At 40.5% G+C, this 17,903-nt stretch overlaps 1 protein-coding gene and 1 long non-coding RNA gene across 2 annotated transcripts; both read left to right on the top strand.

The window, feature by feature from the left end:
• The first annotated feature begins 5,408 nt into the window (after nucleotides 1-5,408).
• LOC120296277 lies at nucleotides 5,409-6,099 on the top strand. The gene is made up of 2 exons (XR_005553183.1): nucleotides 5,409-5,794; nucleotides 5,875-6,099. It is a non-coding gene; the product is annotated as an uncharacterized LOC120296277 (long non-coding RNA).
• A 3,060-nt stretch (nucleotides 6,100-9,159) lies between these two features.
• Nucleotides 9,160-10,952, top strand: LOC120295850 (receptor kinase-like protein Xa21). The gene has a single exon (XM_039317449.1). It carries the CDS (start codon nucleotides 9,160-9,162, stop codon nucleotides 10,411-10,413), a length of 1,254 nt encoding a protein of 417 aa, XP_039173383.1. The 3' UTR covers nucleotides 10,414-10,952.
• Nucleotides 10,953-17,903: the final 6,951 nt, after the last annotated feature.

Raw genomic sequence — 17,903 nt, forward strand, 5'->3', positions numbered from 1 at the left:
TAATTAGGGCTAATTGTATGATTAAATTAGTGTAATCTTGTTTAAGCCCTAATTAATTATTTTTAATTAATTAATTATTTCGAATTTTTAAATATTATTTTATTAAATTATATTATTATAATATAATATTTAATTATTTAATTTTCGGAATTAAATTTAATTATTTAATAATTTCGAAAATTATGCGGGATGGCCTGGTCGTTAGAATTTGTACCGATCGCAAAGTGCGATCGGTTTGTGTTAATTGTATGTTTAAATTGAGAAATTGAGTGATTGATGATTATGGTTAATAATTCCAAAAGTGTGGAATTGTGTGAAATTGATGAAGTTGTGGTATTTAACTTGAAAATACCCGGTGTTGGCTTTTAGCACCGTAATTGCTTTGTCTGACTAGTTTGAATCGATTGGATTGATTGATTGATTGAATTGAGGTATGAGTTGGTTTATTATTGAATTATCAACTTTGGCGAGCAATTGGTTTATATATGTATAAGCTTGTGTGAGCATCATTGTCAGCTTGTGTGAGCACTGTATGTCAGCTTGTGAGAGCAATGATCATTTATCAGCTTATAAGAGCAATGATCATTTATCAGCTTGTGAGAGCAACGATCCATATTTCAGCTTGTGCGAGCTATCATCTTTGTATATATCAGCTTGTGCGAGCTACCATCTATATCAGCTTGAGAGCATTGCATCCATTTCAGCTTGTGCGAGCCGTAATTGTATTGATGGATGAATAGATGGTATGGTTTAATAGATGATATGAATTGATAGATGTGTGGATCGTATGATATCAATTGGATTGACTGAATTGATAGACTGATGGGTATGTCGGTAGTTTCAGCTTGTGCGAGCATTGTTTGAATATGAATTGTACTGACGTGCAGGAAAGGGACTGAGGCGAGGTAAGTCCTCTTTTCTATTTGTGTGGCTAGAGCACCCTGAGGCGTATTTTCTCCCTAATTGAGTTTTAGAGGGTAGGACTCGCTGAGACGTAGTCTCATCCCGGTTGTGGGATAATATTTCAGGTCCCTAGATGACGGTCGTGGAGGACTGGAAGTCCTGGAGTTCGGAAGGTGGAGGCTGAAGAATCGGCGAACGTGTCTGACAAGTTGGTCATAGGACAGTTCCCTAGTTGTTGAGCCTGTCTATTTTGTAGACCATCCAGTGTTGTATATAAACCTATGTGTTTATAGAAAGCTTGTTTGGTTGTGATTGATTGCCTGCTTTTCTATCCCAAGTTAAATGTTGTTAGGGGATTTGTTTCGCTTCCGCATGTGCAATAAAAATGAATGGATCGGCGACGTGTCCTGGGAAGTCACATTTATATCGACCAGAGTGGGATGTGCGCGCGCTCGGAGGATCGGGGCGTGACATTTTAGTATTTTTTTTTAATATTAAAAATGTTCCGGTCCAGTCTGGGTGGGCAGATCAGCCCATGGAACCGGGAACCGGACCGGTTCTCTCAAGAACCGCTGGTTCCGGGCGGTTCCGGTCTGATTTCGGGCGGTCCGGGCAGTTCCTGGGTATTTTGCACATCCCTAGGTCCAAGAGGGCAGAGGTTGAGCAAGGAGGTTGTCCGCCATAGGAGGAGGGGCTCGGGCTCTGCAGAAAAAAGAGGACGTTGGTTCAAGGGAAAGAAAAATAGATATTCTTAAGCTGATCTCGCTGCCCTTGACGGTGGACATAATGGCGTTCACGCTGAGACAATGATGCGTCAAGGGGTTTTTGGAGGAGAGCACTCGGGCTCCTCTACGACCATCTCCAGCAAATCTCGTCCCCCTGTTGTCCGTTCATACGCTCGCTCATCATCGTCGTAGACCTCTACTTGCGGCCGGCGGCAAACATTTTCAAGACCCCCTTTTTTTTTTTATCAAAATGTTTCTGCGATCCGCCCTCCTCAGCTCCATAAGACGTCGCGGAAGCCAGGCTCAAGTTGCTGAGAAAGGACGAGTACAGCCCAAGCCTTCACGGAGATAGTCGATTACATCTCGCTTCAAAAACCAGGTCAACTCCGGGCTCAAGTGTTCTGTTCTGCTATGCTTTACGGAGTTCGAGAGTGTTGGGCTTAATCAATGAAATAATGAATAAAAGCTTGCGGAACCAAGCACGATTTGCAGCCATTCATAATGAATTAAGAGTTTTATATACTATGTTTAGATGAAGAATTGCATTAAACCTGAGTTGGAAACTCATTTCCCCATGAACATGAATCTAAAGCTTGTTGTCCAAAACATGTATCATGTGTTCACTAAAATGCCCGAAAGAACACTGAGAAATTTTCATGTCTAAGCTTGAAGCCAATTCATATTTGCAATTACATTCTTTGAATCCTACTGACTCTAGTGTTTTTGCTGGATTTTCATGCGATTCTCTTGGAAATAATCGGTCGTCACCAAGTCTACATTGTCGCCGGAAGTCCATTCCCTTCGTCGGTGACCTCCCATCGCCAGCGAAGCTAGCAGTTCGAGGCCGCACTAGTTAGGCTATTCTTCTCCATTTTCATGTATTCATGCTTGTTTGTTCGTTGGACTGCTTGTTTTAGATTTTCGTTTCAATATGGATTTTTGTGAGATTTTGTGGCCACCAGAGTAGGCAGCCGTGATGGTCAGCGTTGGTCGAAATGGACAACCAGTAGGTGCTTGTGCTTCTGTGGTGACGAAGGACTGGCACCGATGGCCGGAGGGGCGTAGCGTCAAGATTTTTAATTTTGGGAAAGGCAAGGGCTTGCAAGCCCTTGCCGCCAATTGATTGGGGTCATCGGTCCCGACCAAGGGCTGGCAACCCCGGCTGACCAACCACCCCCCCATGGCCGGAGGGGCGTAGCATCAAGATTTTTAATTTTGGGAAAGGCAAGGGCTTGCAAGCCCTTGCTGCCGCTGATTGGGGTCATCGGTCCCGACCAAGGGCTGGCAACCCCGGCGACCAACCACCCCCAAACCCACCGGCCTTTCCTAGTGAAGGTGGAGAAGTGGCGATGAGGGCTTGCACAACTCTTGGTTAATGCTTTCTGTAAGTTCTTCTTCTTCCTTTTATTTTTAAATAATTTAGTTGTAAATTTAATTTAATTAATTATTATATTAAAGTAAATACAAGACAAAACAAAGTTATTTTTGGCTTATTTAGCCACATCAACATGCAAAAGAACATCACTTTTGACTTATATAGCCATGTTTGTGTATAAAACGATATCGTTTTGCACTTGTCTCATTGGAAAAATGTCACATCAACATTTTGATCGGATTTTCTCGCCATTGGCACTTAATAGATCAATTTTCCTCGATATTTGACTTAAGCGTATCTTTTTCACTTTTGACACTTAAATCTTTCATGCCAAGTTTTTGGCACTCCAGTGTTCACGTCTCGTTTCAACCCTAACACATCTTCATCTATGAGATTTGGATCAATGGGGTAAATTTTCTTCTTTACTAATTCATTATTCTCATTTTGTTCTTTCTTTATTTCATTAAATTTATGTATTATCAATATCATAGGTCTTACATTTAGGTCACAGTCCTTCTAAAGCAATTTGATTTTGGTGAAAGGACTGAGAAGCCAACAATGATTTTGTTATTAATTGTAAAGCCAACGTCTCAAATGTTTTTTCATCTTCTAAATTTAATATATCTATATAATGACATTAATGATTTCTTTTTAATAGATGATAATATTTTTTACTTGTAATTATTTATATTTTAGTATCTAATTTATTTTTTATCAGATTCATGAAAATTGATTGTGTGTGTCATCTTAAGATTTTATCTCTCAATTATTCAAGCTTGCAATAAAAAACATAAAAATAAAAATAAAAATTGTATGAGATGAAATCGGTTGAAAAAGTCAACCGGTTTCATCACAAAATGAGCGATTACTAGTTGACCGTCACTCCGTTGCTGGATGGAGGACAGTTAACTAAACTGCACTCTTTTAGGAACTACTCTCCTAAGATTTACCCATGGGAAATGCCATTGTAATGTATTGTAGCAAATATGTAAATTTTGGTAACTACACATAAAATCTAAATGCAAATTGGTAACTTATCACCTTGACATTAAAATTCAAATATTAGATCATTTATGCAACCTCTAGGAAATTTTAATGTGAGATAATAATTTCTTTCATAAGTAAAAAGGGAGAAATTGACAATCAATGGTTATCCCTCTAAACCTTAAGTCTTGCACTCATTATGGAATATTGAATTTCAAATAAAACTTGTTAATCCATCCATAACTAAACAAGCATAATGAGCTCATTTTTTCAATTTTTTTTTTTGGGTGAATGGTAATTTTTTCATTTATGTTAGAAAATATAATCTAAAAACTTAAATTGATAAGTAGATTGATAATTATCGCGTATTGAATTTTTATCCTCATCTCCGTCCTCCCTCAACGCCTTCGTCTTCCGCATCCACCGCTACGTCTCCCGGTCGCTGCATCGCCGATGCCTACCATCTCGGCTCATCGCCCACAGGCTCCGCTGCATCTACGCCGACCGCATCCGCACCCCGAGCCTCGCTTCGGCGCCGTCTCCGTCTCCTCCGGCTGCCACGAGGTTCCGCTTGCGGTGCGTTCCGAGCTTCGCTGCTCCTCTCGGTGCGTTCGGCGGACGCGGCGGCGGCGGCGGCGCCGGTGTGAAGGCGAAATCAGTCGTGGATGGAGCAGAGGAAGCGTCGGCCGTCTCCTCGGATGGTATAATTCTCGACGTCGGAGTAAGCCACTATAATTATCTCGCAGTTTATGTGAATGTACTAGCCAAAGCTTCGATTTTGTCAATGCTTGTCCAACTTTCCCTGCATTATATTGCTGAAGATGTTTTTCCGCGGTGCGTATCATGTTTTTTATTTTTTTATTTTTTTCAATTGTGCGGTCACTTGAGTGTCTCTGTTTTGTCTTTGCAGGGATTGACGTGTGGGGGATGTGCAGCGAGTATGAAGAGAATTTTGGAAAATCAAGTGAGTTTGCCACTGATTTTGTCTTTCTTGCAATTCATGAAGCCATTTTTCGTATGAAAAGAATGGTCATCAACTTGAATTAAACTAAGTGTGAGACCTGTCATTTTCTGGGTGTGATTTGAACCCAGCATGTTTTCTCATTTTTTCTGCTCTAGCATTGGATAGCCTCAAGTATCTGCCGCCAGAGTCAATCTTACAACTGGGACATCTATTGCATGGCCTGTATCTGAAGCCAAGGCTGTACCTAATTGGCAAAAAGAGTTGGGAGAAACACTTGCAGAACACTTGACAAGTTGTGGCTTAATGTCTAACCCTCGAGGTAAGCAGTTTTATTCACCATCTGCTTGTTGCAGTAGAATGAGGTGTGGCTGACATTCGTGAATAACATTAAGGCATATAACGTACCTTTTATCACAGATTTTCTGTGTTGAAGACTCCATGTACTAGTTGGAAGTACAAGCTTTTATATTTGTAATTTCCCCTGTCATATAATACAAACTGACTCCGAGAAGAATATTTTTAATGCTGGGGGTGGTTTACAAGTTCTCTGAACGCTCTCATGGATTTGGTTTTGTGATTTCTGATGAGAAGCAAGCAATGGGTGAGGCTATTGAGGCTATCAATGGGATGGACTTGGATGGGAGAAATCATTGAGGAAAAAGCTCAGCCTCAAGGTTCACGTTGAGACCAAGACGGTGATCGCAGTTCTGATCGTGGCCCTAATAGGGATAGTGGCACTCAAGGAGGATCAGGAAATGACTGCTGAATCAGGACCATTCTGGTCCCTATGAACATTGTGGTACAGGAAACTTCCGTACGGGCTAGAAAGAATATTCCTGATAGGTATGCACACAGGTTTTTTTCCAGATATATTAAAGCAGTTGATGCTGTGCTGATTGAAAAATATTTTGTGCTTGTAGCAGTGCAATTGGAGGTACTGCTGTTACTTGCTGGAGCTAAAGTCCCTTCTGTTGCATCTCTTTTTTATTGTTCTCTGGGTGGACAAATCTGCTTGATCAGTCTTTTAATGTGCAAACTTTGGCTAAAAGATTCAACTGTTCAATGTCCGTGAATGCTCGTTTTGATACTTTGGTCTGACGACATTGCTTGCTTGACTTAAACAATCAAATTTAGCCTTAATCTGTCAAGGCTACGATGGGTAGTGAATTCTCTTTAACTTACACGCTTTAGCAATTACAGATGCATCTGAGATTGATCTTGGTTGACTTCTTCATTGGCATTTGTGACTGTGGAGTGCGTACAGCTTTCTGGTGTCTAGAAGGCTCTTTTGAGGATAGGACAAGAGATTCACCCATGGAAGTAATGCGTTCTCTTTTTGCAAAAGAGAAGCTGCCTTAGAAATGAATGCCTCTTTTGGCTACGATTTTTCAAAAGTCTTGAACTTTTTGAAGAGTTAAGCAGGTAAACGCTATCTTTTCCTATACACATTTAACATGTGAGCTTCCTGTCCATAGTCTGCACTATATTAACTCTGCTAAGCTTTCGGCAGTATTCTTGGCTGTTTGTGGTGTTTTGATACATGTTCCTGTTACTTTCATGTCATGGGACAGGGTTTTAGTCTTTAAAATTCTGAGTAGTCCTTTTGTCCTCAGGAAGCTATTACTTTCCGCAATTAACTCTGTCAAATTCCATCTCACCTTCCACACATTGTACTGATGGATGAGTTCTTTCTCAGTAAAATGTGATCTTTTGGAAGCTTTGGTGAGCATGTCAATTTGATTTGCATTGTCTTCTTCCTAGTGATCTCCTGTCTGTTGTCATCATCTTCAGTGGAAGATATCTAGTCTCTGTCTCCTCCGTTTGCATGGTGCTTCTATCTTGTTAGGTTTCCTGGATAAGTTACCCTTTCAGGTGTAATGACGACTCTTCCTTTGAACTGGCAATGTTCCTAATAAACACATGGTTCTTTTCGCTTAGGCAGCTGTGCGTGCATTGACTTGTTTCTGCACTAATGATCTTTGCTACACACTTTCAGCCAATCATTTGTGATTGATCATGTATCTTCCCCCTTAGAAGTTGTGCTTGCTCCATCTAAAATTGGTACTGGGTTTGATACTCTTGGAATAAGAAAAAACCGGATATGACCATCTCCTTTTCAGTTTTTCTCTGTACTTACTTGGTTAAGGTTATTGTGCATTCTTAAATATGGCTCTGTAAATGAATATTTTCTTTTCCAGTTGCTTATCAAAGAATTTTGTAGATCAAATTGGCAATATGTTTCCGGCAGGGAAGAGTAAACTATTCTTCCTTGTTAGAATCAGAGAGGAATTTCATCAAAGTATTGGTTAATTTTCAAGTAGAGTTTGACAGTAGATTCTATCAATTTTCTGTTAATCTATTCCATTTTATTTATATAGTTATTTCTTCAATCTCAGAATTAGTCACATGCATAACTTGATCCGTAATGTCAAGGACTTTCTTAGTAGATTTTTCATAATTTCAAAATCATTCCAGAGTCCTCCCCCCCAAAAAAAAAAAAAAGAAAAAGGAAGCTGAAATAGGAAACCCCAATGATCTTCATCATCAAATTACAAAGTAAAAAAATGTCATTGGAGCGCAGTGACCAAATCACCATATGAGTTATAATAACTCCACAATAGGAAATGAAAACCATAGCGGTCCACGAAATCACATTTATGGAAATTCGAGCCCAGGAATTTAATTATGTTGAGGTCATACTTGGAGGAAAAAGCTTTTGTGCGCAATGTTAGCCAAGTCTAGTTCTGATGATGGACGAGGAGACCATACTAGCATGCATGGACTGCATTTTCATCTAGTGCTGAAACATCATCATCATAAGCCCTATGTCTTCGTTCTCATCTCCTCCATTATCCACCGATGCTTCCATTGCTTCATCCTCTACACAGTCCAAGTGCGTGCCATAATCGCAGTCTGTGCAATAGTAGCACCAGCATCCCTTGGCGATGCTCTCCTGGCACATGTCAGATCAGGCTCTATTCTTGCGTCTGGGAATAGCACAATGTGAGGGTGCTCGTGGTCCTTGCGCTTTGTCCTTGTCACCAAGTCGGTGCATTCCACATAGAGATCGTACTGGTGGATCGAGCAGATGTAGGAGGATGTGTCCCCGTCGTCCCCACATGCGTTACATGTGAACTCTTTCCCCTCGTAAGGTGGCGAGGGGAGGAAGCGAAGCGGGTGCTCGGGGTGCAACTCATGATTAATATTTCTCATCGGTTGTCGCTGTCCTCCACTGTTTGGTAATGCTCTTGGTGCTTTGATAGCCCCATGTTATGTGGTTGCTGGGACAACGGTGCCCTGAAGATTGGTGTAGGGAAGTTGGTAGCAGGGGATTGGTGCTCTTCAAAAGTTCGGAATAGCGCTGAATAACTTCGGTGGTACGATCCCAGAGACTCTTGGCCAGCTGAGAAATCTAAAGTGGCTCAGTCTCATCGCAAATAAATTTGTCGGTACAATTCCTATCTCAATCTTCAATATATCCACTCTGGCACTTCTTGGTGTAGATGAAAACCAATTAGAAGGGGGTTTACCTAACGACTTAGGCTTCACTCTTCCGAATATTGAGTTGATAGATATGTTTCAAAACCACTTCACTGGACCCATTCCCGAGTCAATATCCAACGTCTCTAACCTCAAGAAAATCCAAATCGACCAAAACAATTTTACTGGGAAAGTTCCTTCTTTTTCAAAGATAAGAGGACTATTGGTTTAATATTCGCCTCAACAACTTAGGAGGTGAGCAATCTACTGATTTGGACTTCCTCTATTCTTTAACCAATTCCACAAAATTGATATATTTGAGTATAGGGGAAAATGCTTTTCGAGGACTAATACCCGACTGTATCGGTAACCTCTCGACCACCCTTTCCATATTTTCATTAAAATGCAACCATATTTCTGGAACCTTACCTTCCGGAATCGGAAATCTCATCAATTTGGAGGGCTTGGATATACAGGGCAATAACATCTCGGGAAACATTCCTTCTGAGATCGGAAATCTAAACAAACTGAAGATTTTGGATCTCAGCCAAAATAAATTATCGGGGCAAATACTGGAATCATTTGGGAATTTAAGGTTCTTAATCGAATTGTATTTGTACAGCAATAATTTTCGGGGCTCGATACCATCGTCTCTAAAAAATTGCCAAAATCTACTTCTCTTGGACCTTTCGACCAACAACCTCAGCGGTCATGTACCCCCGGAAATTATGGGCATCTCATCTTTGTCGATTTGCCTTGACTTGTCTCGAAATAATCTTACTGGCGCCATTCCAGAAGAAGTTGGAAAATTGCAAAATCTTGGTGAACTACATCTTGACAGGAACAGATTATCTCAACAGATTCCAAGCAGTATAGGTAGTTGTATAAGCATGGAACGCCTATATGTACAGGATAACTTCTTTGGAGGGCCCATACCATCCATTATGAGTTCCATGAGAGGCCTTCAGGTTTTGAATGTTTCCAACAACCAATTGTCTGGCCAAATCCCGAAATTTCTGGAGTCGCTAAATTTGACGAATTTGAGCCTATCTTACAAAAATTTAGAGGGTGCATTGCCTACAGGAGGAGTTTTCAGAAGTGCCATTTCAACTTCGGTCGTTGGAAACAAGAAGCTTTGCGGGGGTCTCCCAGATTTTCAACTACCCAAATGCTACTACAAAGAGTCAAAACGGACGAGAATAAGCGGAATTGCAAAAATTCTTATATCTATAGTCTCTGCTCTTGTTGGAGTAGCCTGCATACTGTCTTTGTTATACTTCTTCTGGTTTAGACACAATAAGAATGCATCAGCTTCAAGTTCTTCTGAAGATGGGATTTTGCATGTTTCTTATCACGATCTATTAAAAGCGACAGGTGGATTCTCCTCCACCAATTTGCTTGGTGTGGGCAGTTTTGGGTCCGTGTACAAAGGGCTGCTTAATCAAACTCAGTTGGTTGTGGCCATCAAGATTCTCAACCTTACATGTGATGGAGCTTCCAAGAGCTTCATAGCCGAGTGCGAGGTCTTGAGAAGAATCCGACACCGTAATCTCGTGAAGGTACTCACGGCATGTTCTGGGTTTGATTTTAATGGAAATGATTTCAAGGCACTTGTCTACAAATTCATGTCAAACGGAAGCTTGGATGAGTGGCTGCACTCAACTGCATCACAATATACGGAGAGAAACAAGTTGAGTCTACTTGAGAGAGTGAATATTGCAATCGATGTTGCTTGTGCACTAGATTATCTCCATCATCACTATGAAATGCCAATAGTTCATTGTGATCTAAAGCCAAGTAATGTCCTTCTTGACGATGAAATGAATGGACATGTAGGCGATTTTGGGCTTGCCAGGTTCCTTCCAGAAGCAACACATAAGTTGCTAGCAAATCAATCGAGCTTTGTCGAAGTAAAGGGATCTTTTGGCTACATAGCTCTAGGTAATGAAGCATACCTTGGGTCATTCAGCTTGTTTCTTTGAACACATAATTGTAGATAGATCCTTAAAGAAAAAAGGCATAGACATAAAACGTCACCGAGAATATATTTCAAACTTAACCATTCACCTTGCATCAATACATTGTTGATTGTTGTAGAGTATGACGTGGGAAGTGCGGTATCTACAGAAGCAGATGTGTATAGCTTCGGAGTCCTCATTTTGGAGATGTTCACAAGCAAGAGGCCGATTGATGACATGTTTGAAGATGGGTTGGACCTTCATCGCTTCACAAAGGCAGCTTTGGCAGACCGAGTGGAGAAGGCATTTGATCCCATTTTGCTTCAAGAAATCGAGGAGTTGGAGAAGAGACGAACAATTGCTTCGGAGGGCAAGAACAAGAGCTGGTGTAGTATCAAGGATTGTTTGGTTTTGATCATCGAAGTAGGAATCACTTGCTCTTTTGAGTCTTTGAAGGAGCGAATGGACATCTATGATGCATTGATTAAACTCCAAGGAATGAGGAAGAAACTTCTTGAGTTCATTGTCACTGTCTAGTTGATGTCAAATTTGAACTTCATATAAAGTCATGTGGTCTTCATGGTCCGTGCTTTTTGGTTTTTCTTCCTTTGTAATTCGACCATTCTCTAGATGTTACGTTTTGTCTTTAAAATTTAAAGGGTAATATATTACTGAAGCACTCCAACAATCTATTTCCAGCCTACACTCCAAAAGCCACGAACCGAGATGTTCAATCAAAATCCACTTACGATAAGCAACTAAAAGAAATGGAATGGATCTAGCATCAATCGAAAGTGAATCGACAAACGTCAAATTCCAAGACCTCAGATTCGCCTTAGAAGTTGCTAAGAAACCCTACAGGAAGAGGAAGGGGAAGAAGTGCCCGTGAAGATCTCTAGTTTGTTCATGTGCCCTTGACTTTGTCTTAAAACTATTCTTATTTACACTTCACTTTATTTTAACTAATTGACTTTTTTTTTTCCTTCTATAAGTAAAAAGGACGATGTAAGGATCTCAACATGAAAGTTGTGGGAAACGAGCAATTTTTTTCACAAATGCGAGAGCAAGAGGACTAACGCTATCAAGAAAACCAGCAACACATTTTTTATTGATGTGCAAATGTCGCTCTCTATTTTGTTGTTGCCTCTTGCAAGAGTGATGTGAACTGATGATGTCAAATGCGGAGACGGATTGATGTTCGTCAATTTCAGTACTATGATGTTTCAACGATGTGCAAATGTAGCTTTTTCTTGTATTTATTTCCCTTAGAGAATAATACGAGAATGTTGTTTTACAGAGTGTTTTGGCCAAATGGTAACTAGTTTTAGCTTTGATAGTTAAGAACTCTATGTATGTTCATAGCAAATGCAGACGTTCATCATCAACTCATCATTAAAGAGAAGATAACAGATGAGTTTACAATATAGTTAGACCTCCCACTGATCACGTGCAACCTACAACAACCATTCAAAGTCCTGTCATATCTTGCTACATTATTATCCATGAAATTAACAAACATCAAATAGAATCCTCTCTTTTCTCTTCGTTGGAGGTCAACTTCAATCGTTTTTCACAAGAGGCCCAAAATGATTTCCTGGAAGTGATTATCACCAATGGGGAATCAATCCATTGGAACCATCTAAGGGGTTTCTGTGAGTTCTCGAAATGGGATGATGCCGGAAAGAATTTGAAGAAATTGCAATTTCCTTGCTACACTATTAAGAGAAAAGAGCATTGTCAGTGCACTCAGTATTTCCACATCAGGCACTAAAAAACTGCATATAAAGGAGAACTATAAAAGTTATATCTAGAAAATGCGGCAATATTCAATGAGCTAAAACCAACATAGTAAAGAAGCTCAACCAGACTGCAAACCTAGAACATCTGAAAGGTTGTGAATCGGAAATGAGAGACTTGCTCCAAGGATTGGAAACACATAGAAAATTTCAAAGCTGAATGATTAGCTTAGCTAAGCAGAACATGCTTCTGTAATTTGATTATGTTCGAACTAGTCAAAACACATTTATAATTTCCACAGTGCAATGTTAGGAAGGTAAAGAACTCATGCATGCACACGAGCTATGTGATATCCCAGATTTTCACTTCTGTTTTCTATTGAATAAATCAGACATTTCATCGACACGCCTATAGAGCTATTCTCAGAGCTAATCACTCTCAAGATAACTAGAATATATGGGGAATCTATTAAGGACTTTAAGGCAAATAGACTTGAGAATTCGACCAGGAATCGACTTCTCGACCGTGCATCTTTAGAGGCCATTACGGCACAGTTAAAAATCGAATTGAGATCAGAGATAGGTTGACTCGACTGAGATGTGTGGCTAATCGTGAGTGACACCACTAAATTGGAAAATTCTCGTTGACCGGCACTAGACTGATTTTTCTATCATTTTGGTACTCTATGTTTGTATTTGAATCCTCGAGATTTTCACGACAATCGAGAGTCGCCAATGTGTCGAGTGGGTTCATTGTGGCTTGAAGAAAATCGACCACGGGTTATTTGCACTAAAAATCTCCGAAACTACCCGGTAGCCTAGGTCACGCTAAAAACGCACCTGAGTGAAATTAACAGCAAATTTGAGTCCGATTTCTATAATTGAAGATTCTGTCATATCACAATAAATTCTAGGAACGTACTTTTTGAGAAAAAGTCGTCCTAGGGCCGTTTTGTTCGAAAAGGGCGGGACCATTTTTTATTGCGACATTGGGATGCAAAATGGATCTATTAGCAAGGAAAGATATCGATTGGATCAAGGACTCAACAACGGGATTTGTTGAGGCTAAATGGGATTGAATTGTGTAGGAAATCAAGTCCAATTAAGGCCATTCCCTTGCAAATTCGTAGCTCCCCCCTTGCCTAACCAGAATAGACCATTTCAAGAGTCCAAAGGTGAGCCTTGGTGGCTGAAGGAGAGCCAAGGAACAGCTAGTGGTGGTGGATGAGTCAAGGAGACAAAGGGTTAGAAGAAATGGCCAAGTAGGGCCCTTGTCCCCTTATCCCTTCCCTTCTCTCCCTCATTTCCGTCCAAGCCATCTTTCCCCTCCATCCAAGCTATCGTGTGAACACCAGCAAGCTAGGAGATCGCCGGAGACAGCAGCTCAGCCGTTATTGCAGCTGCACGTTGAAGCTAGGACCACCAAACGCCGCCTGTGCCAGTCGTCACTGCTCACGCCTCCAGCCTCACCGCCTCTGCTCGTGCATGTAGCAACCTACCAGAGCATCATGGGCCGCCGTTAGAGCCCTTGCCGCCGCCGTGAGCCACCTCTGACCGCCGTTCAGCCCCACCGGAGCTCCGCTCAACCGTCACTGGCCTTGTCTTGCTCAACCGACCTCGAACCAGTCACCAACCAGCAGCAAACAAAAGCTTTGTTGGTGGGTTTCCGCATCTTGCTCAGCTCGTTTTGAGGTGGTCCCAAGCCTCGAAACCTAGGCCCGCTTTGAGAAGAATCGACCCCCGCGATGTTCCCGTCGATTTGATTCGACCCATTCGTTAAACAAGTGAGTTTAGCTTACTAATCCCTTATTAGTCGGTTAATGATGCTTAGAGGTTGTTTATATTTAATTAAGTATGATTAGGTGGATAGATTAGAGTAGAGTAATTAAATTAGTGCCTTATCAATGCATGTTAGGCAAATGGTTAAGGTAGTTAGCAAGTAGACTCGTGTTATTATTTATTAAACGAATCTCGGAAATTTTCCGGGTCCGTTCCGGCTTCCAATTAGGCACAAATGTGAGACCTAAATTCGATTTATTGCATTTATTTAATAATTTCCATAATTATTTATTTATTTATTTATTTTTCAGAAATTAGGCTGGGATAACCTATGATCGGAATTCTATGCCGATGATTATGGTGCAGTCCGTTTATTTATTTGAGCATTGATTTGTGCTAAAATGGAATAAATTATGATTTTAGGATTTTATTCCTAAATTAATCGATTTCAGTAATTGATTGGAAAATAACCAAGTGTCGGTTTACCACGCTAAAAATATTTTGGTGGACCATATAAATGGTGAAATTTTCAAGGGTGAAAATACTGTATTTTGGCTAAGACCGACCGTGTACTCATACATGGCTATTTTTATCGGGTATGATAAAAATGATGAATTGATTGTATGGTGGATGGTATACTATATTGGCTAGGGGGCCCTATTATATCAGCTTTGGGTGAGCATATATATATAGTATACCATATTATCAGCTTTGGGTAAGCACATATTATATCAGCTTTGGGCGAGTAATAATTATCAGCTTTCGGCGAGCATAAATAGTATACTAGGATGGCCTGGGGGCCCTAATTCATCAGCTTTGGGCGAGCATATATACAGTGTACTATATTATCAGCTTTGGTTGAGCTATACTACCTATTATCAACTTTGGGTGAGCAATCCTGAATTATTAGAACCTTATAAATAGTATTGAATGTACCGATTAGGAAAATGTCGTGGTGACATGTAATCGACTAAGTCGATTGATCGATAATTTAATCTGATTGGGTGATGTAATGTGTTTGTGTATATTTGATATATATACGGAATTGCAGGATGGAACTGAGACCAAGGTAAGTCCTCTAACTCGTGTTGTGCTTAGGCGGCCTCTAGAGTGTATTGGCTTCCTAATTAGGTCTTAGTGGGGTAGAACTTGCTGAGACATAGTCTCATCCCGTTGTGGGACAACATTTCAGGTCCTAAAATGGCAGTACCTCCACCTCCTCGTCCTCCCATGCATTTTGATATACCCGAAGAGATCACAGAAATAGGATACCACTTTCCAATACACCCCTACCTGGAAGGTCTGGAGTATGTTTTGGTAAAGTCAACCGTCTGGATTGATGTGGGTAGAGACAACTTGAGACCCCATGAGTATCGATCGTGGTATTGCCATTACCATGATGGACGAAGAGAGGGTCTAGTACCGGAAGGAGATGTGCCTTTGTTCGTCTTAGAGGTAGCATTTGGGAAGGAGACTGCAGATCCCAAGGACGGAGCGGTGACTGATGCCAAAGACCTTAATCTCAAGGATGACCCTGACTCTCCAGTACACTCAGCTGAGGGCGTTAACTGGAGTGAAGAGGAAGAAGGGGAGATAGTAGAGGAGGAGGAGTACCCAGATGAGGAGTACCCAGAGGAGAACCTAGAGGAGGAACTCGAAGAAGAGGACCCTGAAGAAAAACTTGATGAAGAACCTGAAGATGAGTCAGAGAATGATTTAGAAGAGGATCCGGAGTATGATCCTAATGAGGATTGAGACCCCACTCCTGTTGGACGACTTGTTTCTGCTGAACCTGCTTGAGTAGAAACCGACTTTCCAGTGTGGCTTGTATATGTATATATATGACTGAGTTGTTATATATGTATATAAGTGTGTTGGTTTTCAGGTTAGAGTTTTTAGTCCTACTTTTCTATCCCATTATTTTATTGTCTGAGGATTTTATATCTGTTTCCGCATGCATATTAAAATGAAGGGATCGGTGATGCGTCCTAGGACGTTGCTATTAATCAACCAGGTGAGGGAATGGTGTGTGTGACAGTATGATTTTTCGCTTATGTTTTCAATTAAATAATTCGGGCTTTTCGTCGAAGTGCCTATGGCGCTATTCTCTGAGCTGATCACTCATGAGATAACTTGACTAATCGGGAAAGTTATTAAAGAATTTTGATGCAACAGACTTGAAAATTCGACCAGGAATCGACTGCTCGACCGTGTTAGTCTACAAGGATCAGTTCGGCACAGTCGAAAATCTATCGAAATCGGAAATAGGTCGATTCGATAGAAATAAAATTAGGCTTGGGTGATTCCAACTAATTTACAAACTTCGTCGATCGGCACTAAACCGATTTTTCTGTTGTTTTGGTACCACGTGCTCGTAATTGAAACCTCGAGATTTTTCATGACAATCGAGAGTTGCTAATGCGTCGAAAATATATATCGTGGCTCGGGAATAATCGACCACGGGTCAGTGCACCAAAAGTTCCCAAAACTAACCGATAGTTTAAGTTGTGCTAAAATCACATTTTGACTGAAATTAACCGAGGAAATGATGTCGATTACAAAAATTAAGAATTGTCACGTGTCACAATTCATCCCAAGGACATTGTTGCGTCTTCTCAAAATTTATGGATGATGGGAATTGTTCACGAAATATGCAAGATCAGCAAATTAGAAGAGCAAGGGAATTGCCACATTTTAAGTAGGATTTTAAGACCTCTAATGTGAAGCAATTTAAGAGGTACTATAATTGGTTACTAAGGGACTTGACCCTATTGAATTAGATGTTAGATTGGTAATTAAATAAAGAAGAGAAGTCTCCTCAAAAAGGGAAATTCGTAGGAATTCCTCTCTCCTACAACTTCACCTCAATTTCCTTGGTATTTAATGGAGATTGACTTGGAAAAGATAGGGGGATCACTTGATAGGGAAATGACTCAATCTCCATGGGAAAAAGCTACGAGAATCCACTTCAAAATTCGGATTCAGCAGTTCACATGGATTCCAACCTTTTCTTTCATATCAATTGGAAGAAACAACGTTGGAAAAACTTTGTGGGGCCTATGAGGGTGATGGGTGGCCAAAGTTTCCATGGAAAATTAGGCCAAAGGCTGAAGGAAACTTCAATGAAACTTCCCAGCAACTTCCACTCTCCTTCCCCATCCTTTTTCTTACGCATAGAAGTCTGTTTGCTGTAAGTCTACCTGCTGTATTTTACACGGCAGTTTCCATCTTTCCCTTTCTTCCTCTATTTTATTCTTTTCCTTTGTCTCTTTCAACGTACAAACCGTTGCTTTCTCTTCCCTTAAACGTGATACTTCCATTTCTGCTCCCTCTTGAACGACCAAACTCCATACTTAGTTTCCTCTACCGAAAAATTTATAAGTTTGTGTGTTGTTGTTGCCATCATACCACATCACAATCTTCTGCGGCTTCGGCTCAACACCATCACCAAGAGGATCAAGGCTAGTCTCTGTGTTGCTGTTCAAGCACCAACGAGAGCCGCCGTTAGCTGTGATTAGGTGAGTTGTCTTCTAAATCTGGACTAGGGGTTGAGTACCTTTATTAGGAATTTGTACAAGTTAAAAATATGTAGATGGCGTTATATATGGATAGATGTTGGTTAGGGACGTTATGATAGACATCGAAAAGCTTAGATAAGGCTTAGAGAGCAAAACAAAAGTCGTGATGGAAGATTCGGACTAGAACAGTAGTTGATTACTGAAACAGTTTCTAGAACGTGTATGTTTTGCTAATTTTGTAGACAACTTTGTGTTGCGATTTTGAAATGATTTTGTTCTGAAGAAACGTTTTGAACATCTTAAATAATAACATATATTTTTATCTTAATTTTTAGAAATTAAAAAGATGACGATTTTAATGACGTCATCCTCGGAACAGTAATCGGACAGTTTTGTAATCCGTGACCTATTATGATTCTGAGGGATGTTAATGACCTTTAGAGGTCGAATTTCCAATTGGTTCCTTCACGAAAGTTGTTTT

This window comes from Eucalyptus grandis, chromosome 7 (genome assembly GCF_016545825.1).
Source record: "Eucalyptus grandis isolate ANBG69807.140 chromosome 7, ASM1654582v1, whole genome shotgun sequence".
Lineage (NCBI taxonomy): Eukaryota > Viridiplantae > Streptophyta > Magnoliopsida > Myrtales > Myrtaceae > Eucalyptus > Eucalyptus grandis.